Genomic DNA, 20,492 nt, shown 5'->3' with positions numbered 1-20,492 from the left:
AGTGTTTGATCTCAGTCCTAGAGACAGCGGGGGACTGATGCTGCACCCACCTAGGTAAGTATGATTGTTATTTTGAAATCCCACGCTTCTCTTTGTAGATGAATATTCAAATTCTTGGCATAAGCCCTCTTGTGATTGGTTCCAGCTGCCACTTCCCTAGGTCAGGTTAAAGAGATGTAAATGCTTGTTGTGGGCAGCGGTCCATCCTTTTTCTTTCCTGCTCAGTTTCTAAAGCCAGTGATAATGCCAGATGCCAATGATTGCATCAATAACACTCTGCACAAGGAAACCATGTATTAGAAAGCTGTGCTGGGACTTTTGTTTGTTTCAGAACGCAGCCCAAAAATAGCTCGTCAGTGATTGCCCTTGGGGCGATTGTTATTAAAACCACAGGGCCTAACATGTTGTGTAGGCAAACCCTGCCTCTACCTTATTCATGTGCAGATTAACCCTACGTCTACCTTTCATGTGCAGATACAAGACACCAGTGGTTGGTGCATCTCATTGTTGTGTACAAAAAAAATCAAATGCTTGTTATTATTAAAGTATATGTAAACCATAACAAGGAATTTTTTATTTTTGTCTATTTTATACTATTTAAAGTTGATCCTAAGAGATATACACAGCAGCCCTGTGCACTTTGCTTATCACAGGAGTCTTGGCAGCCCTGCCCAGTTCACCTTTGTTAACCACTTGCCTACAGGGCACTTACACCTCCTTCCTGCCCAGGCCAAATTTCAGTGCTGTCACATTTTGAACAACAATTGAGGATGTCCTCCCAAGTGCACACCCCTGGGGCATGCTCTGTAACTACTGTGTAGTTTATCAGTGCAGCCTTATCCGGGAAGAAGAAAAATTGACTATTTGCAAAATTTTCTAACAAACTAAAACTTTTTATTTTTTTTTGCTTAGCAAAAAATTAAAAACCACCAAAAGTCTAGAAAAAAAATAAAAATTTGATATGGGTACAGTGTTGCATCATGACCGCGCAATTGTCATTCAAAGTGTGACAGCTGAAAATTGGCCTGGGCAGGAAGGGGGTGAAGGTCAGCTGTTCGGCACCACACTTCGATTTATCCAGGCTGTGGAAGATGCTTACTCGACTCCTGCCAGCTATAACAGCCGACTGTTTTAGCTTTTTGCATTAAGCTGTTGCCAGTGAATTGTATCGTGATGCACATTCCACGATCGGTTGGCTTCAAAAGTATGCAAGGGTGACATTAGGCATCTGAAAGGCCCCGATTTATTCTTATAAAGAGCCTTTCACCTGCAGGGTACTATCACATAGAAGCTTATCAGCCCCCTGCGTTAGTAGTAAAGTAAAAACTTTATTCTTAAAAAAAAAAAAAAAAAAAAAAAAAAAAAAAATTACATTTATTATACAGGGTTTATATAGCGCCAACAGGTTTCGCATCCCTTTGCAAAATTAAAGGGAAATAGTACAGTTACAATACAATAAAATACAAACCGGTTAAGGGTGGTCTGCTCATAAGGGGTTACAGTCTAATGGGGTGGGGCAAGTGGTACAGATGGTTGTAACTGTGGGGGTTGAGCTGATGGAAGTGATGAGATTAGTTGGGGGCGTGATAGGCTTTCCTGAAGAGAGCGTAGGAAATGGCCAGACAGATTAAGGTAGAGAGTTCCTGAGGAGGGGAGAGGTTCTGGAGAAGTCCTGAAGAAAAGAGCGTGGGAGGAGGAGACTACAAGGAAGCTTGAGAGCAGGAGGTCTTGGTGAAAGTGGAGAGAATGGTTTGGGTGATATTTGGAGACAAGATTGTTGATCTAGCTTGGGGCAGAGTTGTGAATGGCTTTTTAGGTTAGTATTTTGAGTTTAATTCGCTGGGTGATCCTAAGCCAGTGGAGGGATTGGCAGAGAAGGGGAGGCAGACATGCACAATGTGCGCATTGGGTTTACAAGCGTAAACAAAAATTAAATTTTCATCATATTGGATATTGCCGTGCACACCGGAGTGGGCACAATATTTCTATGGTCATTCACTGTTAACTCAAAATTGATGACGATTAAAACCCAACTGCACATTAAATATCCCTTAAAATTGTTTGTGCTGTTGTTAACTGTATATAGCCTCAGCTACATACAGTATACAGCGCTGCGTTCCGCCAGTGGGATGAAAACATCAGTCCTGCTCCCAGAACAAAATAGAGCTGAGCTGCTCATCCATTTTACAGGGAGCTTTGTATTCTATGGAGCAGATACAAAGCTTCCTCTGGCTGAGGCAGAATCAGAGATAGCGTTGTATTCATTCATAGATTACAAAGCTTCCTGTGAATGGCCAATCAGCACTCTGTCTGACTTGACTTTGTTCTGGGAGTGGAATGGGAAATTCTTGTTCTCCTGCCAGAACACAGCTCTCTATACTGTGTAGCTGAGGCTACTTATAGCTAATACCGGCACACCCAGCAAATGCGTCTGTTAGTACAAAAAAATAGTTTGTTAGGGCACTTGGCAGCTTGGCACAAACAAACAATTTAAAAAGTACGTTAAATATGGATTGGGCTTGTAAAATGTTGCTTCTGGACAATTTTGAGTAATGCCGTTTTTTTGCGGTTTGCTGGGTAGGCACAATTTTAGGGTTGACATGTTTGATATCTATTTACTCTGCGTAATTTATACTTTACTGAAAAATCAGGTATTGTGCTTGTGTGCGAGTTGAGTGTATTTTTTATAAAAAATATAGGTTTAATAAGTAGTTGCATTTAATGTTGTGGCATAAAAAATTACAACTACCACTGTTTTAGGCTAGTTGCCTGCTTTCATGATGATCAAAATATGATGATTTTAAAGCAGGGTTCCACCCATAAATGGAACTTCCGCTGTTCGGATCCGAATCCCCCCCCCCCCCCCACACTTTTTGGTGGCACATTTCAGGAGGGGGGAGCAGATGCTTGTCAAATCCAGGTATTTTCTCCCACTTCTGGGGAAAATCGCTGCGATCTACGCATTGTCCATAGAATACCCCCACGCTGTCTTCTGGGAGACTCACAGGTCCCAGAGGACATTGCGACTCGCTCATGTGCAGTAGGGAACCAGACGTGAATCTGAACGTCCTTACTGCTTCAGGTGCCGACATTGCGGGATCCCTGGACAGGTAAGGCTCCTTATATTAAAAGTCAGCAGTGACAGTATTTATTTATTTTTTTTCGCTGGCGCAACTCCGCTTTAAGTAATCTTTTGGTCTAAAATGTGTGCTTCAAAACGTTTCTGGGGGGTAGAGAGGATTGGCATCAACAGTGAAAGGGTTAAAGTAATTTTAGTAGCTTTCTTGCAGGACTGGGTAATGCACCGGAATACAATGTTTCTCTGTGGAATGGCACATCTGGCTAAATCGGCAGAGGGGTTAAACTGGCACAAAGCGGGAGGGTTAACACAGTTTACATTCTCCGCCATGCCTTGGGAGGTTATGTTGCTGAATGGAACTGATATAAAGGAATTCTTTCCTATATCTGACATTTTTAGGTGCTGATAACATCTGGCTTAGATTGATGGCATGTAGGGAGTGGAATTCCAATATCCCTTCACCGGGGCATGTAATGACTCATGTAACCGGGCATCCATGCTGATATTCAGCGTCGTACTTCTCTCTGCATTGTTCTCCTCTCCTGTGAACTAGTCCCTGCAAGACTGGAACACGGCTTTGTCTTCTCTCACTTGGGTCTTTTCCAGCCAGTCTGCGGCTTCACGCTTTACTTCCTCTTTCCAACATAATGGATGCTGAAATGATGTTCTGCAGCACTGTTCTATGTCACCAAACACAGTTACAAAGTCCTTTGCAATAAATCATGTTAAATTCTAGATAGATGTTCGTTTTTTTTTTGTTTGTTTCCTGACTGTTGGTTCTTGTATATAAAACATTTGGATGAATGAACGTTTTTCTAAAGGGCTTGTTGTCTGCTTTGACTGTGTAACCAAGTCGACAATCTAAAATACTGTGTGTATACAGCGATCACAACCTACCTGCTTAGAGAATTTGTTCCTCTTTCTTGTTCATTGATGGTTGGGACATACTGCTATCTATAGGAGTATAACCCAGTCATAATAGAGAGAGCCATGTCCACCAATGAGCTCAGAGAAAGGGATTCTCTTTCATTCATTGAAGGACACAGCCCGGTAAGTCATTTTTGACCATAAGGTTTTGTGGTGCTATAATAACCTACAGTCAAGATTCCTTATCAGGTTGTGTCCTTCAGGGAACTCAGAGAAAATGAGTGCAAAAATCCAATTTTATTGTGAGCAAAATATTTTGAATTTTTATATTTTTAGTGCTGGCACTGGGTGCAACTACAGTGCTGTGGTAGTTCATTGAAAACTACATTCCGACATCTGCAAAGGCTGCCGCAGCATGTCATTTCCCCATTTACAGAGCGCAGTGAATAAGTGACATGGCTGGGTGGGCGAAGCCCCGCACGGGTTCTTCTAAAAAAAATAAAAAAAAATAATAATTGATAGCTAGCAGATGTGGAAGAACCCACTAGCTGGCATAGCAGGGATCAGAACGTGCGGGGGCTGGTGCATTCATTAAATGTTACACCCCGAATATGGGTGTAACATGTTATGAAAAGGTGAACTTATCCTTTAAAGTGGAGGTCCACCCTAAAAAAAAAAAAAAAAAAAAAAAAAAAAGCAGCATTAATATTCTTAAAAAATTATATAAAAAATTTTTTTTTTTTAAATATTTACCTGTCCAGAAATCCCTGTTGCTAGGCAGTCTTCCTAATCTGCTTTCTTCCTGCTCCTTGGTGATCTTCGGTCTTCTCCCCTCCTCCGCGATGTCTTCTGGGTAATGGGGCGTGATGTGTACTCAAACACAGCGCGTCCCATTCACAAAGCGCCCCGCAACTCGCGCATGCTCAGTAGGAAACGGGCAGTGAAGCCGCAAGGCTCCACTGCCTGTTTCCCTTAGTTGGAATGACAGCGCTTGGAACCAAGAGCCGAGGGACATGTCAGCCTTTGCAGCCAACATCGCGGACGCCCTGGAAAGGTAAGTCTCCTTATTAAAAGTCAGCAGCTACTTTCGTTTCAGCTGCTGACTTTAAAAAAAAAAAATAATAATTTTGGGCTGAAACACAGCTTTTAAGCAAAAAAATAAATAAATGCATATATTTTTGCAAAGGAAGAAAGAGCATTGCACCCACGATCAGCAGATCTCCTGCAGACACTGCCTCCATGTTGCCTGCTCTATACCTCCATACAGGCAGACAGTTACAAAACTGGAGGAAGTGTCAGTTAAGTACAAGGGCGCTCATCAGTCGCCTCGCATTTTATTGAGAACTACAGACTGCCACCATTACAGGTGAGACTTGTAGTTCATTCATTCAGATTGTGAATGAATGACAGCTTTGTGGCCACAGCCCCACACAGCTGCCCTGTTTTTTGAAATGTGACGCTGGGCGCAGGGAGCGGATCCCCGGTCTGCTGTTAGGGAATATCAATGTTGCGCTGAGAAGCTAAGTGCTGCTGGTCAGGAATCTGGCCAGATTATGGCGTTCTTGTCAGGATTTCTGCAGTCTGGATTGGCTCTGTGGCATCGGCCAACAGCGGCCCCACTGTTACCCAAGTCTGGGTCACAGGAGTGCAGAACGAAGTATACGGCTGTGATCCACAGGGGAAGTATGGCCAAAAAAGCATTGGCCATAATTTTCCTGTAACGTTTATACATAATGTTGTGCAGAGGGATTTAAAAACTGTAAATTAACTTTATTTCTAGGTGCAGGTGGTCATTAATGTAATAGAAACAATATCTGTGTCCTGTATAGGCACTTATCACAGTTATCATGAAGAGCTAAATTTGAAGTAACCTTTACATAACCAGCTATAAATAAGGATGAGGATCATATTAACTTGGGTGTTAAGATGTATAGATGGGAAGGAGGCAAACAAACAACAAACTTGTTCATTTCAGATTTTCATGTGGGGTTGAATAGTGCTGCACCTTTCTCTTGAATTATAAAAAAAAGTTTTTTTTTTCTAAAAAAAAAAAAAAAAAGCTCAAAATGTGACTGCGAGAAGTGTGTTGTAATGATGGGGATGTGTTTTGGGCTCGGTTCACACTGATTCGACTGGAGATCCCAAGTCGCATAACATGTCAAATTTTAGTGTTTCCCTATGAGAGCCATCTTAACTGATACTGCGCAAGTCACTTTAGAAAAAATTCCTGCGCTACTTTGGTCTGACTTGGGTGCCATTTCAGCCCTTGTAAATGGCATCCAAATTGGAAGGAAGTCACAGGCAAAGTCCTCTCAGCAGTGTGAAGTGAACCAAGCCATAAAGTGGTTGTAAACCCTTACATGGCACTTTTACCTACAGGTAAGCCTATAATTTAGCCTATACCTAGTTTTTGACGGGTACCTGCTCCCATTTCTGCTTGAGGTGGCTTGAGCTGAAGTTCTCCTCTCCCCCTCCCTGCAATCTTCTGGGACACGTCACAGGTCCTAGAAGATTGCCCGACCATTGAGGACGCGCAGTGTGACTCACCTGTCTGTAATGCCACCAGCTCTCACAGCCAGGTGCCCACACTTGGAATGCTGGCACCAGGGAGAGGCGAGGGCGAGAAGCAAGGGCTCGGGCTGCTGCATTGCTGGATCGTAGGACAAGTGAGTGTGTTTATTAAAAGTCAGCAGCTACAAAAAGTGTAGCTGCTGACTTTTTTAATAAACACAAAACGTCTGGAACTCTGCGTTTTGAAAGGCCCCCCCCCCCCCTTAACAATAACATATTATTCTTGCCTGCTCAGTGCAGTGGTTTTGATGTCGCCCGCCGACACACATCTGGCCCCTCCTACCTGCCGGTTGCCCCCACATCAAGCGGCTTGCTATGGCCCCCCCCCCCCCCAAGTCCATTGAGGCGCCGAGTTGTGGCTCACCCTGCCCCCTCTCCTCCTCATTGCCTCACTGACTTTGACAGCCAATGGCACCCGCTGCTGTCAGCCAATGAGGAAGGAGAGTACCCGGACTTCGTGGCTCTTGAGCAACATTGCTGGATCGAGATGGGGGTCTGCTGCACACAGAAGGCTTCTTATCTTAATGCATAGAATGCTAGTGCCAGTATTTTTCGGACTGGACAGTCGGTGGATTCAGATATACTAGGACTGCTGTGACCTTTCTCCATAGAATCTTCCTGACATTCACTATTCATCTTTTACTTTTACTAGGTTGTAGTATTTATGTTGGTTCAAGTGATTTTTTTTTTTTTTTCAAGCCACCTTTTAAACAATGTGCAGAAAACATACCCTGTAGACTAATTGACAATTCTTGTTTGTTTTTTTTTGTTTTTTGTCCGGAATTTCTTCTTTTCCCTTGGTATATAGCCTCTCTAAAGGGAAATATCAGTGGGTTCCTCCGAAGGTTTCTGAGGGTTACTCAGCAGTGGCTGACCATGTCGGAAGAGAGACTTCTGCTTCCACACAGAGAGAAAAGGTCTCCTCTGTAGCAATCTGGCAGGGCACAGGCTGGTCAACTCTGGCTTAAAAAAAAAAAACACATAGGACTTATTTGCTCATCTTCTGCTTTGATGCTGGAATGTATTCAGCTTATAGAATGGATGTATTGGGTTTTAAGCTTTTTATTACGTTTACTTTTTTTGCTAATTTTGGCTTTTGTGTTTTTTGCAGGTGCCTATGTGGAATGAACACTCCATGTGTCGTAGGCATGAATGAAGTGGCTTGGCAAGAGACCAGAGGAATAATGCATGCAAGCAATGGGCAGGATGCACTTGGGATGGTCCCCTCTGGAGGAACAGCGTCAGGGCCCATTGGAAACCATCCACATGCCATTCCTCCCGGTGCTTCCAACGCACAGGTGCCTTTGAGCGGCCGCTCTCAGGATGATGCCACAGTGGGATATTTCTTCCAAAGACAAGCGGGTGAACATGTGAATGGCTACACTAACAAGCACCGATGGCCAACAGGAGATAGCATGGATGCTTCGGTATGTAGTCTGGGGTGTCCCCTACTTGAAATAACAGGTTCTTATTAGCTCATTGCTAAGTTTTGAATTATCTTTCTAAAGGTTACCTGGTCTATTCTCTCACTCTGTAAAAAAAAAAAATGCCATTGAAAGCTTTTTGATATGATGTTGCTGAGGAACAAGCCACAACTATCAGGACTTTAGCATTACTGAAGCCATCCTGTTATTTCAGTCCTCCCAGTTCTGTTCCTGCACTACAGAACGTCTAGTCCTTATGCTGTGGAGATGAGGGGGAAAGGGTGGAATCCATCAGTGGATAAAAGGGCAGGATGGGCTTATTTTTGCAGTTTCAGTCAAGTAAAAGGCTTGTGGTGTTCTTTCACAAATGAAAATTAGATGCAAAGTTTTCAGCATCTGACATGCTTCTGATTGTGACAGATTTCTTGGTGCCCTGCTGTGTGCTACGGTTCCTTCCTCTGGTCCCTACAATGCTATTGTATCCTGTTCTTAAGTAAGGGTGAGCTGATGAAACCACAGAGTGCAGCAGAAAAGTCTGCATCCAGCACTCTCGGAAATTTGCAGTATGCTAAAGATTATTTGGCGAGCCTTGCTTCTTAACCAGCTATTACTACAGGTAACCAATGTATTCTTTGCATAGAAGACCTTTTTTCTTTTATAAAAAAAAAAAAAACGGCAAACAAGGTCTGCTTTAACTACTTAGTCCTAGCACAGTTTTAAATCGGACTGGGAACAAGTGCTTTTTAACCACTTGATCTCTTTGGTTAAACATTCCTGTCAATGTTAACAGCCCAACTACAGCTAAACTTCTCAACTTAATCTCATCTTTTGACCTAACACAATGGACGCATACTTTCAGTCACTCAAATGGTAATACCTAGGGCCATCTTTAAGGCAGGGCAAAAGGGGCAGCTGCCCTGGGCCCTGTCATTGTTGTGGGGCCCAAAGCAGCTGCCTCATACTTGCCAACTATCCCAGTTTAAATTCCCTCGTCCCTTGAAGTTTTAGTCCTGTGCTGTGTCCTGATATCTCGGTGTGAAGTGCTTCTACTAATGCTGCCCAGCTCTGCCGTATTGTGTACAGATGACTCACCTGCAGACCCTGTGTTTACATGTAAATACCCGGCATTCATATGTAAATGGTGGCTGCATTACTAAGTAAATAGCTGCGGCCAGTGAGCCGTAATGTGCGCTGTAACCTCTAGCAACCAGTCAGTAAGCAGTAATGATATGCTGTAACTGCTGGCAACCAATCACAATCGCTGCCTGATCTCATACAGTAAACTGTTTGTTTTTAAGTCTAGCCGCTATTTATTGTATGTCTCAGAGCAGGCGGAGAGTGACATTTTATGGGGGAGGGGGTGCCCAAGAAAAATTTTGCCCAGGGTCCAATCAATGTTAGACAGCTCTGGTAATATCCTTGACCTTGTGTTCTCCCATCTCTACAACATTGGCAACCTCACAAACACCCCCTTTCCTCTCTCTGATCACAACCTCATTGGTTTCGCTGTGTCCTTGCCTCCAACCACCCATCCCTCCAAGCAGCAAACAATTACTTGTAGGAACCTTCGCCACTTTAACCCTTCTCTTTTCTATTCTGCTACTGACCACCTATATGACATGCTCTCCCCTGTCCTGACCTGGCCACCTCTGTCTACAACCGTTCACTCTCATCATCACTAGATGCACTTGCTCCTCTAACCACACACAGAATCAGGCCCCGACCGTTACAACCCTGGCAAACTGACGACACTAGAAATCTCATGAGACATTGTCATGCTCTTGAACAACTGTGGCGTAAAACCAAATGCCTGCAAGACTTCACCCTACATAAATCTGCCCTCCTAAAATACAATTCATGCCTCCATGCTGCCAAACAAGCCTACTTTGTCTCTCTTATTAATACTTTGTCATCCAGTCCCCATTGGCTCTTCTCAAACTTTTTGACTCTCTGCTTCTTCCCCCGCCCCCTCTACCCACAAATTCATTCAGTGCCCAAGAGATTGCCGATCACTTCAAAGATGAGATTGATGCAATTCATGAGGACACTTCCACTGTGCGTACATCTTCCCTACCCAACATACCTGGCCTAACAGCACATTCAACACTCTCCTCTTTTGAATTGGCTACTACTGAAGAGGTTACAAAACTTTTCTCAGATGCCAACCTAACCAATTGTCCCTTTTGGATCCTGTTCCCTCGCAACTACTACGGTCACTCTCTTCTTCTATCCTATGCTCCCTCACTCTACGATCTCTCCCTGTCTAGTGGCACCTTCGCCTCCCATCTAAAACGTGCGCAGATCACTCCCATACTTAAAAATCCCTCACTCGACCCCACCAATCTAAACAACTTAAGACCCATCTCAATGTTCCCATTCACCTCTAAACTTCTAGAATGCTTAGTTTACAACTGTCTTGGCTCCTATCTCAGTGAAAATAACCACCTTGAGCCATTACAGTCTGGTTTTCACTCGCACTCCACGGAAACTGCCTTACTTAAACTCACTAGCGATTTACTAACTGCTAAAACCAACAGCCAGTACTCCATATTCCTACTACTTGACCTCTCTGCGGCCTTTGATACTGTTGACCACCTCCGACCTCCAAGATTCTGCTCTATCCTGGTTCTATGGCTATCTATCACAGGGCACCTTCAGTATAACCTACAACTGTCTCCTCCTCTCCATTGCCCCTTCTCTCCTCTCTATCTACACCACCTCCCTTGGTCACTTGATAACCACCCGCGGCTTCTAATACCACTTATATGCCGATGACACCCAAATCTATCTGTCTACTCCACACCTCTCTACCTTAAACTAAATCTCTCTAAAACTGAGCTATTAATATTCCCCTCCCCCGGCCAGTGTCCCCATCCATGAATTTTTCATCAAAATCAACAATGCAACCATGTCCCTCCCCTCACGCCAGGGTACTAGGTGTAATCCTAGACTCTGACTTGTCATTTCAGCCCCAGGTCCAATAGTCAAAAGTTTGTAGAATTCACCGCCGTAACATCTCTAAAATGGTCCCTTTTTAACAAATGAAACCACCAAGCTCCTCATTCACTCCCTTGTTCTCTCGCCTTGACTATTGCAACTCCCTTCTCATTGGCCTGCCTCTCTATAGGCTATCCCCCATTCAGTCGATCATGAATGCTGCTGCCAGACTTATCCACCTTACCAACAGCTCAGTGTATGCCACCCTCTCCTCCAATCCCTACACTGGCTCCCAATCGCCCAGTGAATTAAATTCAAAATACTCAGCACAATACAAAGCCATTCACAACTCTGCCCCGAGCTATATCGCCAATCTTGTCTCCAAATATCACCCAAATCGTCCTCTCCGCTCTTCAAGATCTCCTCACAAGCTCTCTCGTCTCCTGCTCCCATGTTCGTCTCCAGGATTTCTCCTGAGCCTCTCCCATCCTCTGGAACTCGCTACCTCCACTGGTCTGGCTATCCCCTACTCCTGCTACCCTCAGGCGATCCCTGAAAACTCATCTCTTCAGGAAAGCCTATCACGTCACCAACTAATCTTCTACCACTTCCATCAGCTCATTCTGAATGAGGGGGGAGAGAGGCCACTGGCACGGGGAAACAACAACGCCAGTGGCCCACTTTACCACCAGATGAAAGCCCAGTTTGTCCTTAAAAAAAAAAAGCAGTATTATCTACCTGGATGCACAAAGTCGTTGTAATCTGTATGGTTTTACTAACACATGTCAAAATCGTGCTTATGCATTTAGTGTTGTTTTTTTAGCCTTGGGCATGAATGGGGTTAAAGTAATTTTTTTTTATGGATGGAGTGGAGAGGGATTAGAACCCCTGTCAGCATTTAGGGGCAATTCACAGACGTGCACTAAAATGTATGGTAAATGAAAGTACATTTCCTTCCATTTTAGTTGTGTTTTAACGCATGCTGACATCTGTTGACATACATGCTCAACGTTTGTTGTGTGAATAGAACACATTGCAAATTGTTTTCAGATGTCCTTCCATTGATCTGCATTTTACAGCAGCACTAAAACGCAGATCAACACGCTGTCAGTTGGCCCTCATTTCTCTCGCTGCCCTGTTTTAGGATTAACCATCTCTATTTGTCCTGTTTGCCATGAACATCTAAAGTGAAAGTAAAGAAAATCCCAGAATTTGGGTTGTCCCCAGAAAAGTAATAGAGGGGAAATCTTCCAATGGAGACACTAGATTCTCTTAATTTGCAGGGATTTCTTGTTGGGCAATGGGACAAGAAGTGAAGGGAAATTTCCCCAGTGGGACACAGGTGGCAAAAAATAAAATAAACTGATGGTTTATAACCCTCTTACTCTATCCAAAATGGAGGGGGGATGGAAGAGAGATTTTGTCTATAGTATAATCATTTAATCAAACATGATTGTATGTCCACCGCTAAATAGTGGTGGTAATCCAAAATATGTAAAAAGCCAAGATGAAATCGAAAACTTAAAGCCCTCCACCGCCAGTTGAAAACACACTCACCAAGGTGACCTAACCAAAATATAGTGCGTTTTGTGTATATATGCATTGGGTCTGACCAGAGGGTCGGGTCCCTGGCCTTCTGGCCTAAATTGGGGTAGCTCTAGCTCAGGTCAGTTTTTCAGGAGAGCACCGGTGGTATCCCCTCCCGCCACCTGTGAGGGCAATCAAGGGGCTGAACAGCCAATTATGATCGGTGAAGGGAATCGCTGGCTGAAAAAAAAATATCTGAATGATGAGCATCATTCAGATATCACCAACTGAAAGCCCAGGATGTCATGTGACGTTCAACGGTATGGAAGTGGTTAAAAACAAAACAGAGTACCTTTTTTGTTATATTTTGTGAAGTGCTATGGGCATATTAAGTGCTGTTTAATGCTCAGGATTGTTGCATTAGAAGCATGCTGAAATATACCAGTCACGTGAAAGTGCTTTAAAAATGGTCAGGCTTTAGCTATTGAGCTCCGTAAAATACACTTCATTCCAAAGTGAAATGTAAACTAGAGTTTACAGCTCCATCTGCTGGCTGTATGAAAGAATTAAAAATATTTATATGAAATATTTAATCTTTATCTCACAATTTTTTTATTTTTTTTATTCTTGTACTATTGTCAACAGGAAAAGGAAATCCCTGAGGCAAATTCTCTTGGACAGTTGCTCCCAAGACAGATTTCCCCTTTGGAAGGTTTCCATTCTATTTTTGTCCTATAAAAACACTTTTTTTTTTTTTTTTTTTTTTATTCTGAATCTCTCCACTATAAACAGGACAAAACCCCACTGAGGGTCTAACCCTTCCCCAGTATATCAAAGAAAATATTTTTTTTCCTGACAATAACAGGGATTTTTCTGATCCGATGCATTGAGAGTTGTGCTGTTATACCAGGAGTAGCTGTGGGGAAACTAAATCTCATGCCTCTGGGAGTCAGTCTCGGTGCCTCATGAGACTTGTAGTTCCGTGGCAGCTAGAGTGCCGAGGTGATCAACCTGCGTTGTATAGATAGTCCAAACCCCATTGACTTCGAATCGCTGTAGAAGGGTCTTCGGACTATTGCGGTACCCAATGATACAAAAATTCTTAAAGGGAATAACATTTATTAGAAAATATACAAAAACTATTTAATCAAAAATTCACAATATAAACGCACAACACAGTATTTTACAAACCGAAGACATAAAATTCTGGGTAGTGTCCCCCAAAGTGAGCTTGGGGGTATGATGTAGGTATAGACGTGGCCTCGACTAGTTTTGCGGCTAACGCCACTTCCTCAGGAGGCGTCCACCTATAAACATTTGAAGAGAAATATGGGTAGACAAATCAAAAAAAAATACATGATTAAACAGAAATACAGAACAAAGAAATGCGTTAGGAGTATTTAAGTTTTGAGCAACTTATCGACAAACCCAAAGTAGAGTAACAGACGGCAAACAATGTGACACCCGCGCAAGGGGTGTTCCCCTTGGGGGCGAGCATCGGGCGTGTATTATAATGCAGGTTCGATTCTAGGGAAACGAATAGAATGGATAAACATATGTCGGGGGGTCCTTTAAGGGGCTAGTATAAAAAAAAACTGTGCATGCGCAGTTTATTTGCATGCGCATCGAGGAGAGCCAGACCTAGAGACTTCAGACACCCAAGCGTGCGCTCGGGCACCTGGCTTCTGGACTGGGGGCTTAAATGTCTACCCATATTTCTCTTCAAATGTTTAAGTGGATGCTTCTTGAGGAAGCAGCATTTGCCGCGAAACTAGTCGAGGCCACGTTTATACCTGCATCATACCAGCTCACTTTGGGGGACTCTACCCATAATTGTAGGTCTTCATTTTGTAAAATACTGTGTTGGGCGTGTGTATTGTGAATTTTTGGTTGTTTTTGTATATTTTCTAATAAATAATGTTCCCTTTTTTAAGATTTTTTGTATTATTGGGTTCTGCAATAGTCCTAAGACCCTTCTAGGGTGATTTGGAGTAGCCCCTATTGTACCTACTCGTCCTTCCTCATCCTCAATTGAATTTTCAGGATGATGGTACCTATACTCTCAGTATACTTATTTTTGAGGCTAACCTGTTCTTTTATAGATAGTTGTAGGAAGTGAGGGCTTTTGTGTTTCTTTACTACTGATACAAATGGGGAAATTCCATCTTTCTTGGCAATCCTCTTTCAGAAAGGCTGCTGGTAACAAACACTGGTCTGCTTAGGTATAGTTTGGGGAACGATTTCCATTCAATGCTTGCTGAAGAGGCACAGAATGAAATTTTATTTATTTTTATTTTTTTGTGAAAAGCTGTTTATCGGGTTTCTGTAGTATTTCTGAAATGTCCTGCTTTCTGTTAAATCACTAAAACCACCCTAATTTTCCTGAAGTGACTAAGTGGCACCATAGAGGTGAAATCATACTGGATTCTCTTGTTTCACAAGCTACCTCTTCCATCCCTTTTGAGCGGCGGACCTCGCACATCTGACACCTGTGGACCACCTCCTACCCCTTTGTCATGTGTCTTCTTTAATTGAGGGGCCAAGTGGGGGCTTAGGCTTGTTTATCCTGTGAGTGTATAGAGACGTCCTGGATAGAATTACAGCCCTGTTTTCTCATTTCTAGGTGAGGTCTGCCGATGAGTTGAATCATGGTTTCCAGGCTCTGGCTTTGGAATCTCGAGGAATGGGAGAGGTGAGTGCTCTGTGTATGAATGTCAGCTGGGGCTGCTAATGGCTCTGCTGTCTTCACGTTTTTTTGTTTTGCTTTTTTATTTTTTTGTGTCTTGTGTTTCAGTGTATAAACGTGTCCTTTTTTTTTTTTTATACAAAAAAAAAATACATTGTGCCCTCTGCTGACAAAACATCAAATTATGCACACCCTATGAGCCTATTGTGGATACAATTGCATGTGATTCGCACTGCATTGCTGTGCAGATCACATGCGATGTCTGTGTAATGCAAATTCAGCCGTGAAGTTTTTGTATAACTGATCTCTCGTTGCATTTGCATGAAAATGCGGCAGGAACCTACTTTTTCCCACACTGGTATAAAATCACATGGGTGTTCACACAATCCAATTCTTGTCCGAATTCAGTTTCCACTGTGAACCGATATAGGGGTGTTATTCACTTTGTATTGACACCTGCAGCAGTTTGCAGAGGGCAATGGGAACTGCCTGCAAGGGAGATGCGATGCGGAAACCCGCAGTGGAATCCCGCTGGTTCCCGCATCACAGTAGTGTGAACCGGGGCTAAATGATCAAAATTGGTGGTATAAGCAGCATATCCTCAAAATATATAGAACGAATAATGAAACCAATGCAAACAATTCATAAAATATAGCCCAGAACAAGAGGTTATGTTGTAAACCTGAGATTTGATCTACCACACACCTCTGCTTCATATCAACCTTAGGAAAATGGTTCATTGTTATTATAGGAAGGTCACAATGTGCCTACAACGATGTCCAAATGTAAACTACCAACAGTGGCAGGGACAACCCAGACCTCCTCCTAATTTCCTGATAAATGCCAGCAAGAGCATGTACTCAAAGGGAGATAAAGGAATGCTTGGTACCAAAACGCCGTGCCATCATCTTAGGAAAGCAGCCTTGATGTATTGACCACTATTCATAGGAAGGTCAAACTGCCCTTTTGATGAGTGCAGATGGGCTTTGGCGAGATATGGGAATTTATGTGTGCGGTAGTGCTCAGTCTCTGGCAAAGAAAGCAACCTGAGAGCGAGGCATGCTTGCTCATAACTGTAATACGTTTTTGTTCTGCTGCCCTAACAGCATCTGAGAGACTATCAGGACTAAGACCCCTTTCACACTGAGGGAGTTTTGCAGGCACTATAGCAGTGATGGCGAACCTTAGCACTCCAGATGTTTTGGAACTACAATTCCTAGGATACTCATCTACACTGCAGAGTGCATGAGCATCATGGGAAATGTAGTTCCAAAACATCTGGGGTGCCAAGGTTAGCCATCACTGCACTATAGCATTAAAAATAGCACCTGCAGAACACCCTAAAACAGCTGCTCCATATACTCCAGTGTGAAAGCCTGAGGGCTTTCACACTGGAGCGGTGCGCTGGCAGGGAGTCCGAAAAAGTCCTGCCAGCAGCTTCTATGGAGTGGTGAACTTCCTCCCCATTGAAATCAATGGGGCAGCTCTGTGATACCGCCCCCCCTCCCCTGCTAGCGGCCGAATAGCGCCACTAAAAATAGCACCCTTTACCGCTGATGCCCTAGGCAGCTCGGTGTGAAAGGGGTCTTAATGGTTTAAGTACTTTTTTAATACTGCTTATCTGTAAGATGTCAGCATGTCATGCTCTCTCTGCCTTGCTGCTTTGCTGGAATCCATTCCCCAAAATGATCAGTTCAAAAGTCTACATCCTTTATTTTTGACGGTGAAGTCACAACCAGTGAAAGAACAGAAGCCAGAGCATTTCAGGGGCTGAAGATCTCCACTTCATCATGGCTAAAATACAAATCCATACATAATGAACTGTTCATATGGAATGCATGAATCGTATAAGTCAGGGGTGTCCAAACTTTTTTCAAAGAGGGCCAGATTTGATGAAGTGAACATGCTCGAGGGCCGACCATTTTGCCTGACATTCTTTAAACCATTAAAATTCAGTCTAAGTGTGTTCATCCGAGCACTAATACACGGCCCAACAAGAATTCTCTTGCCTTTGTGCTGTGTGTGGTGAACAGATGAGCTTGGGTGTGTTATTTGTATATACTGTATTTAATCGGCTTATACCACACACCTTAACTTTAAAAAGGAAGTCTCAGGAAAAAAAAAAAAAAATCTTACATTTTAAATAAAGACATGTGAAGCAAAATAAGGGTCAGTGCCCATCTGCAGCCCCCAGCGTATTGCCATGAATTCAGCCCCCAGCGCATTGCCATGAATTCAGCCCCCAGCGCATTGCCATGAATTCAGTCCCCCAGCGCATTGCCATGAATGCAGCCCCCCAGCGCATTGCCATGAATGCAGCCCCCCAGCGCATTGCCATGAATGCAGCCCCCCAGCGCATTGCCATGAATGCAGCCCCCCAGCGCATTGCCATGAATGCAGCCCCCCAGCGCATTGCCATGAATGCAGCCCCCCAGCGCATTGCCATGAATGCAGCCCCCCAGCGCATTGCCATGAATGCAGCCCCCCAGCGCATTGCCATGAATGCAGCCCCCCAGCGCATTGCCATGAATGCAGCCCCCCAGCGCATTGCCATGAATGCAGCCCCCCAGCGCATTGCCATGAATGCAGCCCCCCAGCGCATTGCCATGAATGCAGCCCCCCAGCGCATTGCCATGAATGCAGCCCCCCAGCGCATTGCCATGAATGCAGCCCCCCAGCGCATTGCCATGAATGCAGCCCCCCAGCGCATTGCCATGAATGCAGCCCCCCAGCGCATTGCCATGAATGCAGCCCCCCAGCGCATTGCCATGAATGCAGCCCCCCAGCGCATTGCCATGAATGCAGCCCCCCAGCGCATTGCCATGAATGCAGCCCCCCAGCGCATTGCCATGAATGCAGCCCCCCAGCGCATTGCCATGAATGCAGCCCCCCAGCGCATTGCCATGAATGCAGCCCCCCAGCGCATTGCCATGAATGCAGCCCCCCAGCGCATTGCCATGAATGCAGCCCCCCAGCGCATTGCCATGAATGCAGCCCCCCAGCGCATTGCCATGAATGCAGCCCCCCAGCGCATTGCCATCAGTGCAGCCTGATTCATGTCCCTCTGCAGCATTCGGGGAGACAGGGAGGGGGGCGGGACGAGCACCGACAGACATACAGGAGAAACTCCTGTTTCTATCGACGGCCTCTTTAATTGAAAGTCCCGCCTCCTGTGATGGACAAAACGGTTGTCCAATGGCAGCACAGGACGGGAATTCCTTTTACACAGGACGCTGTCCTGTATCCACGGCACTCATCCTGCCCCCTCCATGGCAGCCAGCATATCTATCTTTTGTGGCCCCCGGCGATCGGGGATTCGTTGGGGGCCACAAAAGATAGATATGTGAACATGACCAGACGGGCCGTCCGAAACCGGAACGCAGGCCGCGATTGGCCCGCGGGCCGGACTTTGGACATGCCTGGTATAAGTTGAAAACTTTTTTTTTTTTAACACAATTTAGAAAGATAAGTAATAAGACAATTAAGTTTATTTACTAAAGGCAAATCCATTTTGCACTACAAGTGCACTTTGTAGTGCAGTCGCTGTAAATCTGAGGGGAATATCAAAATGAGGGGAAGCTCTGCTTATTTCTATCATCCAATCATGTACAAGCAAAAATGCTGTTCATTTTCCTTGCATGTCCCCCCTCAGATTTATAGCGACTGCACTTCCAAGTGTACTTGTAGTGCAAATTGGATTTGCCTTTAGTAAATAAACCCCATTGTTTCATATAAGTTATAAAAAAAAAGAGGCTATTTTGTATGAATTTTCCTAAACTCTAAATTGTATGTATAAAGCAGAAAAAAATGGACATTGCAGTTTGTTTGAGGCTGTGTAGCTGCAGACTGGTCAGTGTGCCCATGCTGACTTATATCCACAGCTAAAAGCCTACAATGGGCATGCAAGCATCAGAACTGGCCCATGGAGCAATGGAAGAGGGTAGCCTGGTCTGAATCACAATTTTTTGCGTCATGTGGATGGCCAGGTATGTGTGCATCACTTGCCCTCGGGAATATATGGCACCGGGATGCAGTGTGGGAAGAAGACAAGCCAGTGGAGGCAGCGTGATGTTTTGGCCAATGTTCTGCTTGGAAACCTTGGATCCTGTCATTGTGGATGTTACTTTGACATGTACCACCTACCTAAACATTGTTGGAGACAAAGTATACTTCTTTGTGGAAACTGTATTCCTGATGGAAGTGGCCTCTCTCAGCAAGATAATGTGCCCTTTTACACTGCAAAAATGGTTCAGTAAAGGTTTTGGAGAACATGATGAGTTTAAGGTGTTGACTTGGCCTCCAAATTCTCCAGATCTCAGTTTAATAAAACATCTGTGGGACGTGCTGGAAAATCAAGTCTGATCCACAGAGGCCTAATTTCACAACTTGCAGGACATATAGGATCTGCTACTGACAGCTTGGTGCCAGATACGGCAGCATACCTTCAGAGGTTCAGTGGTGCCCATACCACTATGGGTTAGGGCTGTTTTGGAGACAAAACACTATTCAGTATTAGGAGGGTATTCATTGATCGAGGTGTGTTTGTATTACATACACACACTAATATTGTCAAAAGTATTGTGACACTGGGCTTTACACGCATATAGACTTTAATAGCATCTTAATCGGTAGGGTTCAATATTGAGTTGGTCCACCCACTTAAGCTAGAACAGCTTTAACTCTTCTGGGAAGGCTGTCCGCAAGGTTTAGGAGTGTGTCTATGGGAATGTTTAACCGTTCTTCCAGAGGTGCATTTGTGTGGTCAGGCACTGATGGTCAAGAAGGCCTGGCTCCCAGTCTCTGCTCTAATTCATCCCAAAGGTGTTCTATTGGGTTGAGCTCAGGACTCTGCAGGCCAGTCATGTTCCTCCACCCCAAACTCGCGTATCCATGTCTTTTTATGGACCTTGCTTCATTTAAACACCACGGCCTACCTGAGTATTGTTGCTGACCATGTCCATCCCTTTATGACTACAGTGTACACATCTTCTGATGGCTACTTCCAGCAGGATAATGCACCATGTCACAAAGCTCAAATCATCTCACCACTGGTTTCTTGAACATGACAATGAGGTCACTGTACTCCAATGGCCTCCACAGTCACCAGATCTCATCCAATAGAACACCTTTGGGATGTGGTGGAAAGGGAGGTTCGCATCATGGATGTGCAGCCGACAAATGTGCAGCAACTGCATGATGCTATCATGTCAATCTGAGGAATGTTTCCAACGCCTTGTCGTATCTATGCAATGAAGAACTAAGGCAGTACTGAAGGCAAAAGGGCAACATTTTGTGGGACTTTACTGAAGCGCATGTGAATACGTCTCCATCCCTAAATCAGTAGCTCCTTCAAAGTCCCACATATATTTTGTTTAGATCGTGCTTTATTTTTTGTGTACAC

The 20,492-nt window shown here is 44.2% G+C and overlaps 1 protein-coding gene across 1 annotated transcript in view; it reads left to right on the top strand.

The window, feature by feature from the left end:
* The window catches only part of PUM2 (pumilio RNA binding family member 2), a 92,508-nt gene that overhangs the window by 22,558 nt on the left and 49,458 nt on the right, over positions 1–20,492 (top strand). The window contains exons 2-3 of the mRNA XM_077488834.1: positions 7,629–7,944; positions 15,029–15,097. Of these exons, the coding sequence (XP_077344960.1) occupies positions 7,642–7,944; positions 15,029–15,097 (372 nt within the window). The 5' untranslated portion in view covers positions 7,629–7,641. The remainder of the gene's footprint in view (positions 1–7,628; positions 7,945–15,028; positions 15,098–20,492) is intronic.

The sequence above is a fragment of the Lithobates pipiens genome, unplaced genomic scaffold, assembly GCF_037356315.1.
Source record: "Lithobates pipiens isolate NorthernLeopardFrog02 unplaced genomic scaffold, aLitPip1_a1.2 Scaffold_18, whole genome shotgun sequence".
In the NCBI taxonomy this organism is placed as follows: Eukaryota; Metazoa; Chordata; class Amphibia; order Anura; family Ranidae; genus Lithobates; species Lithobates pipiens.
The sequence above is the reverse complement of the archived record's forward strand: the minus strand, read 5'-3'. Positions and strand labels throughout refer to the sequence as shown.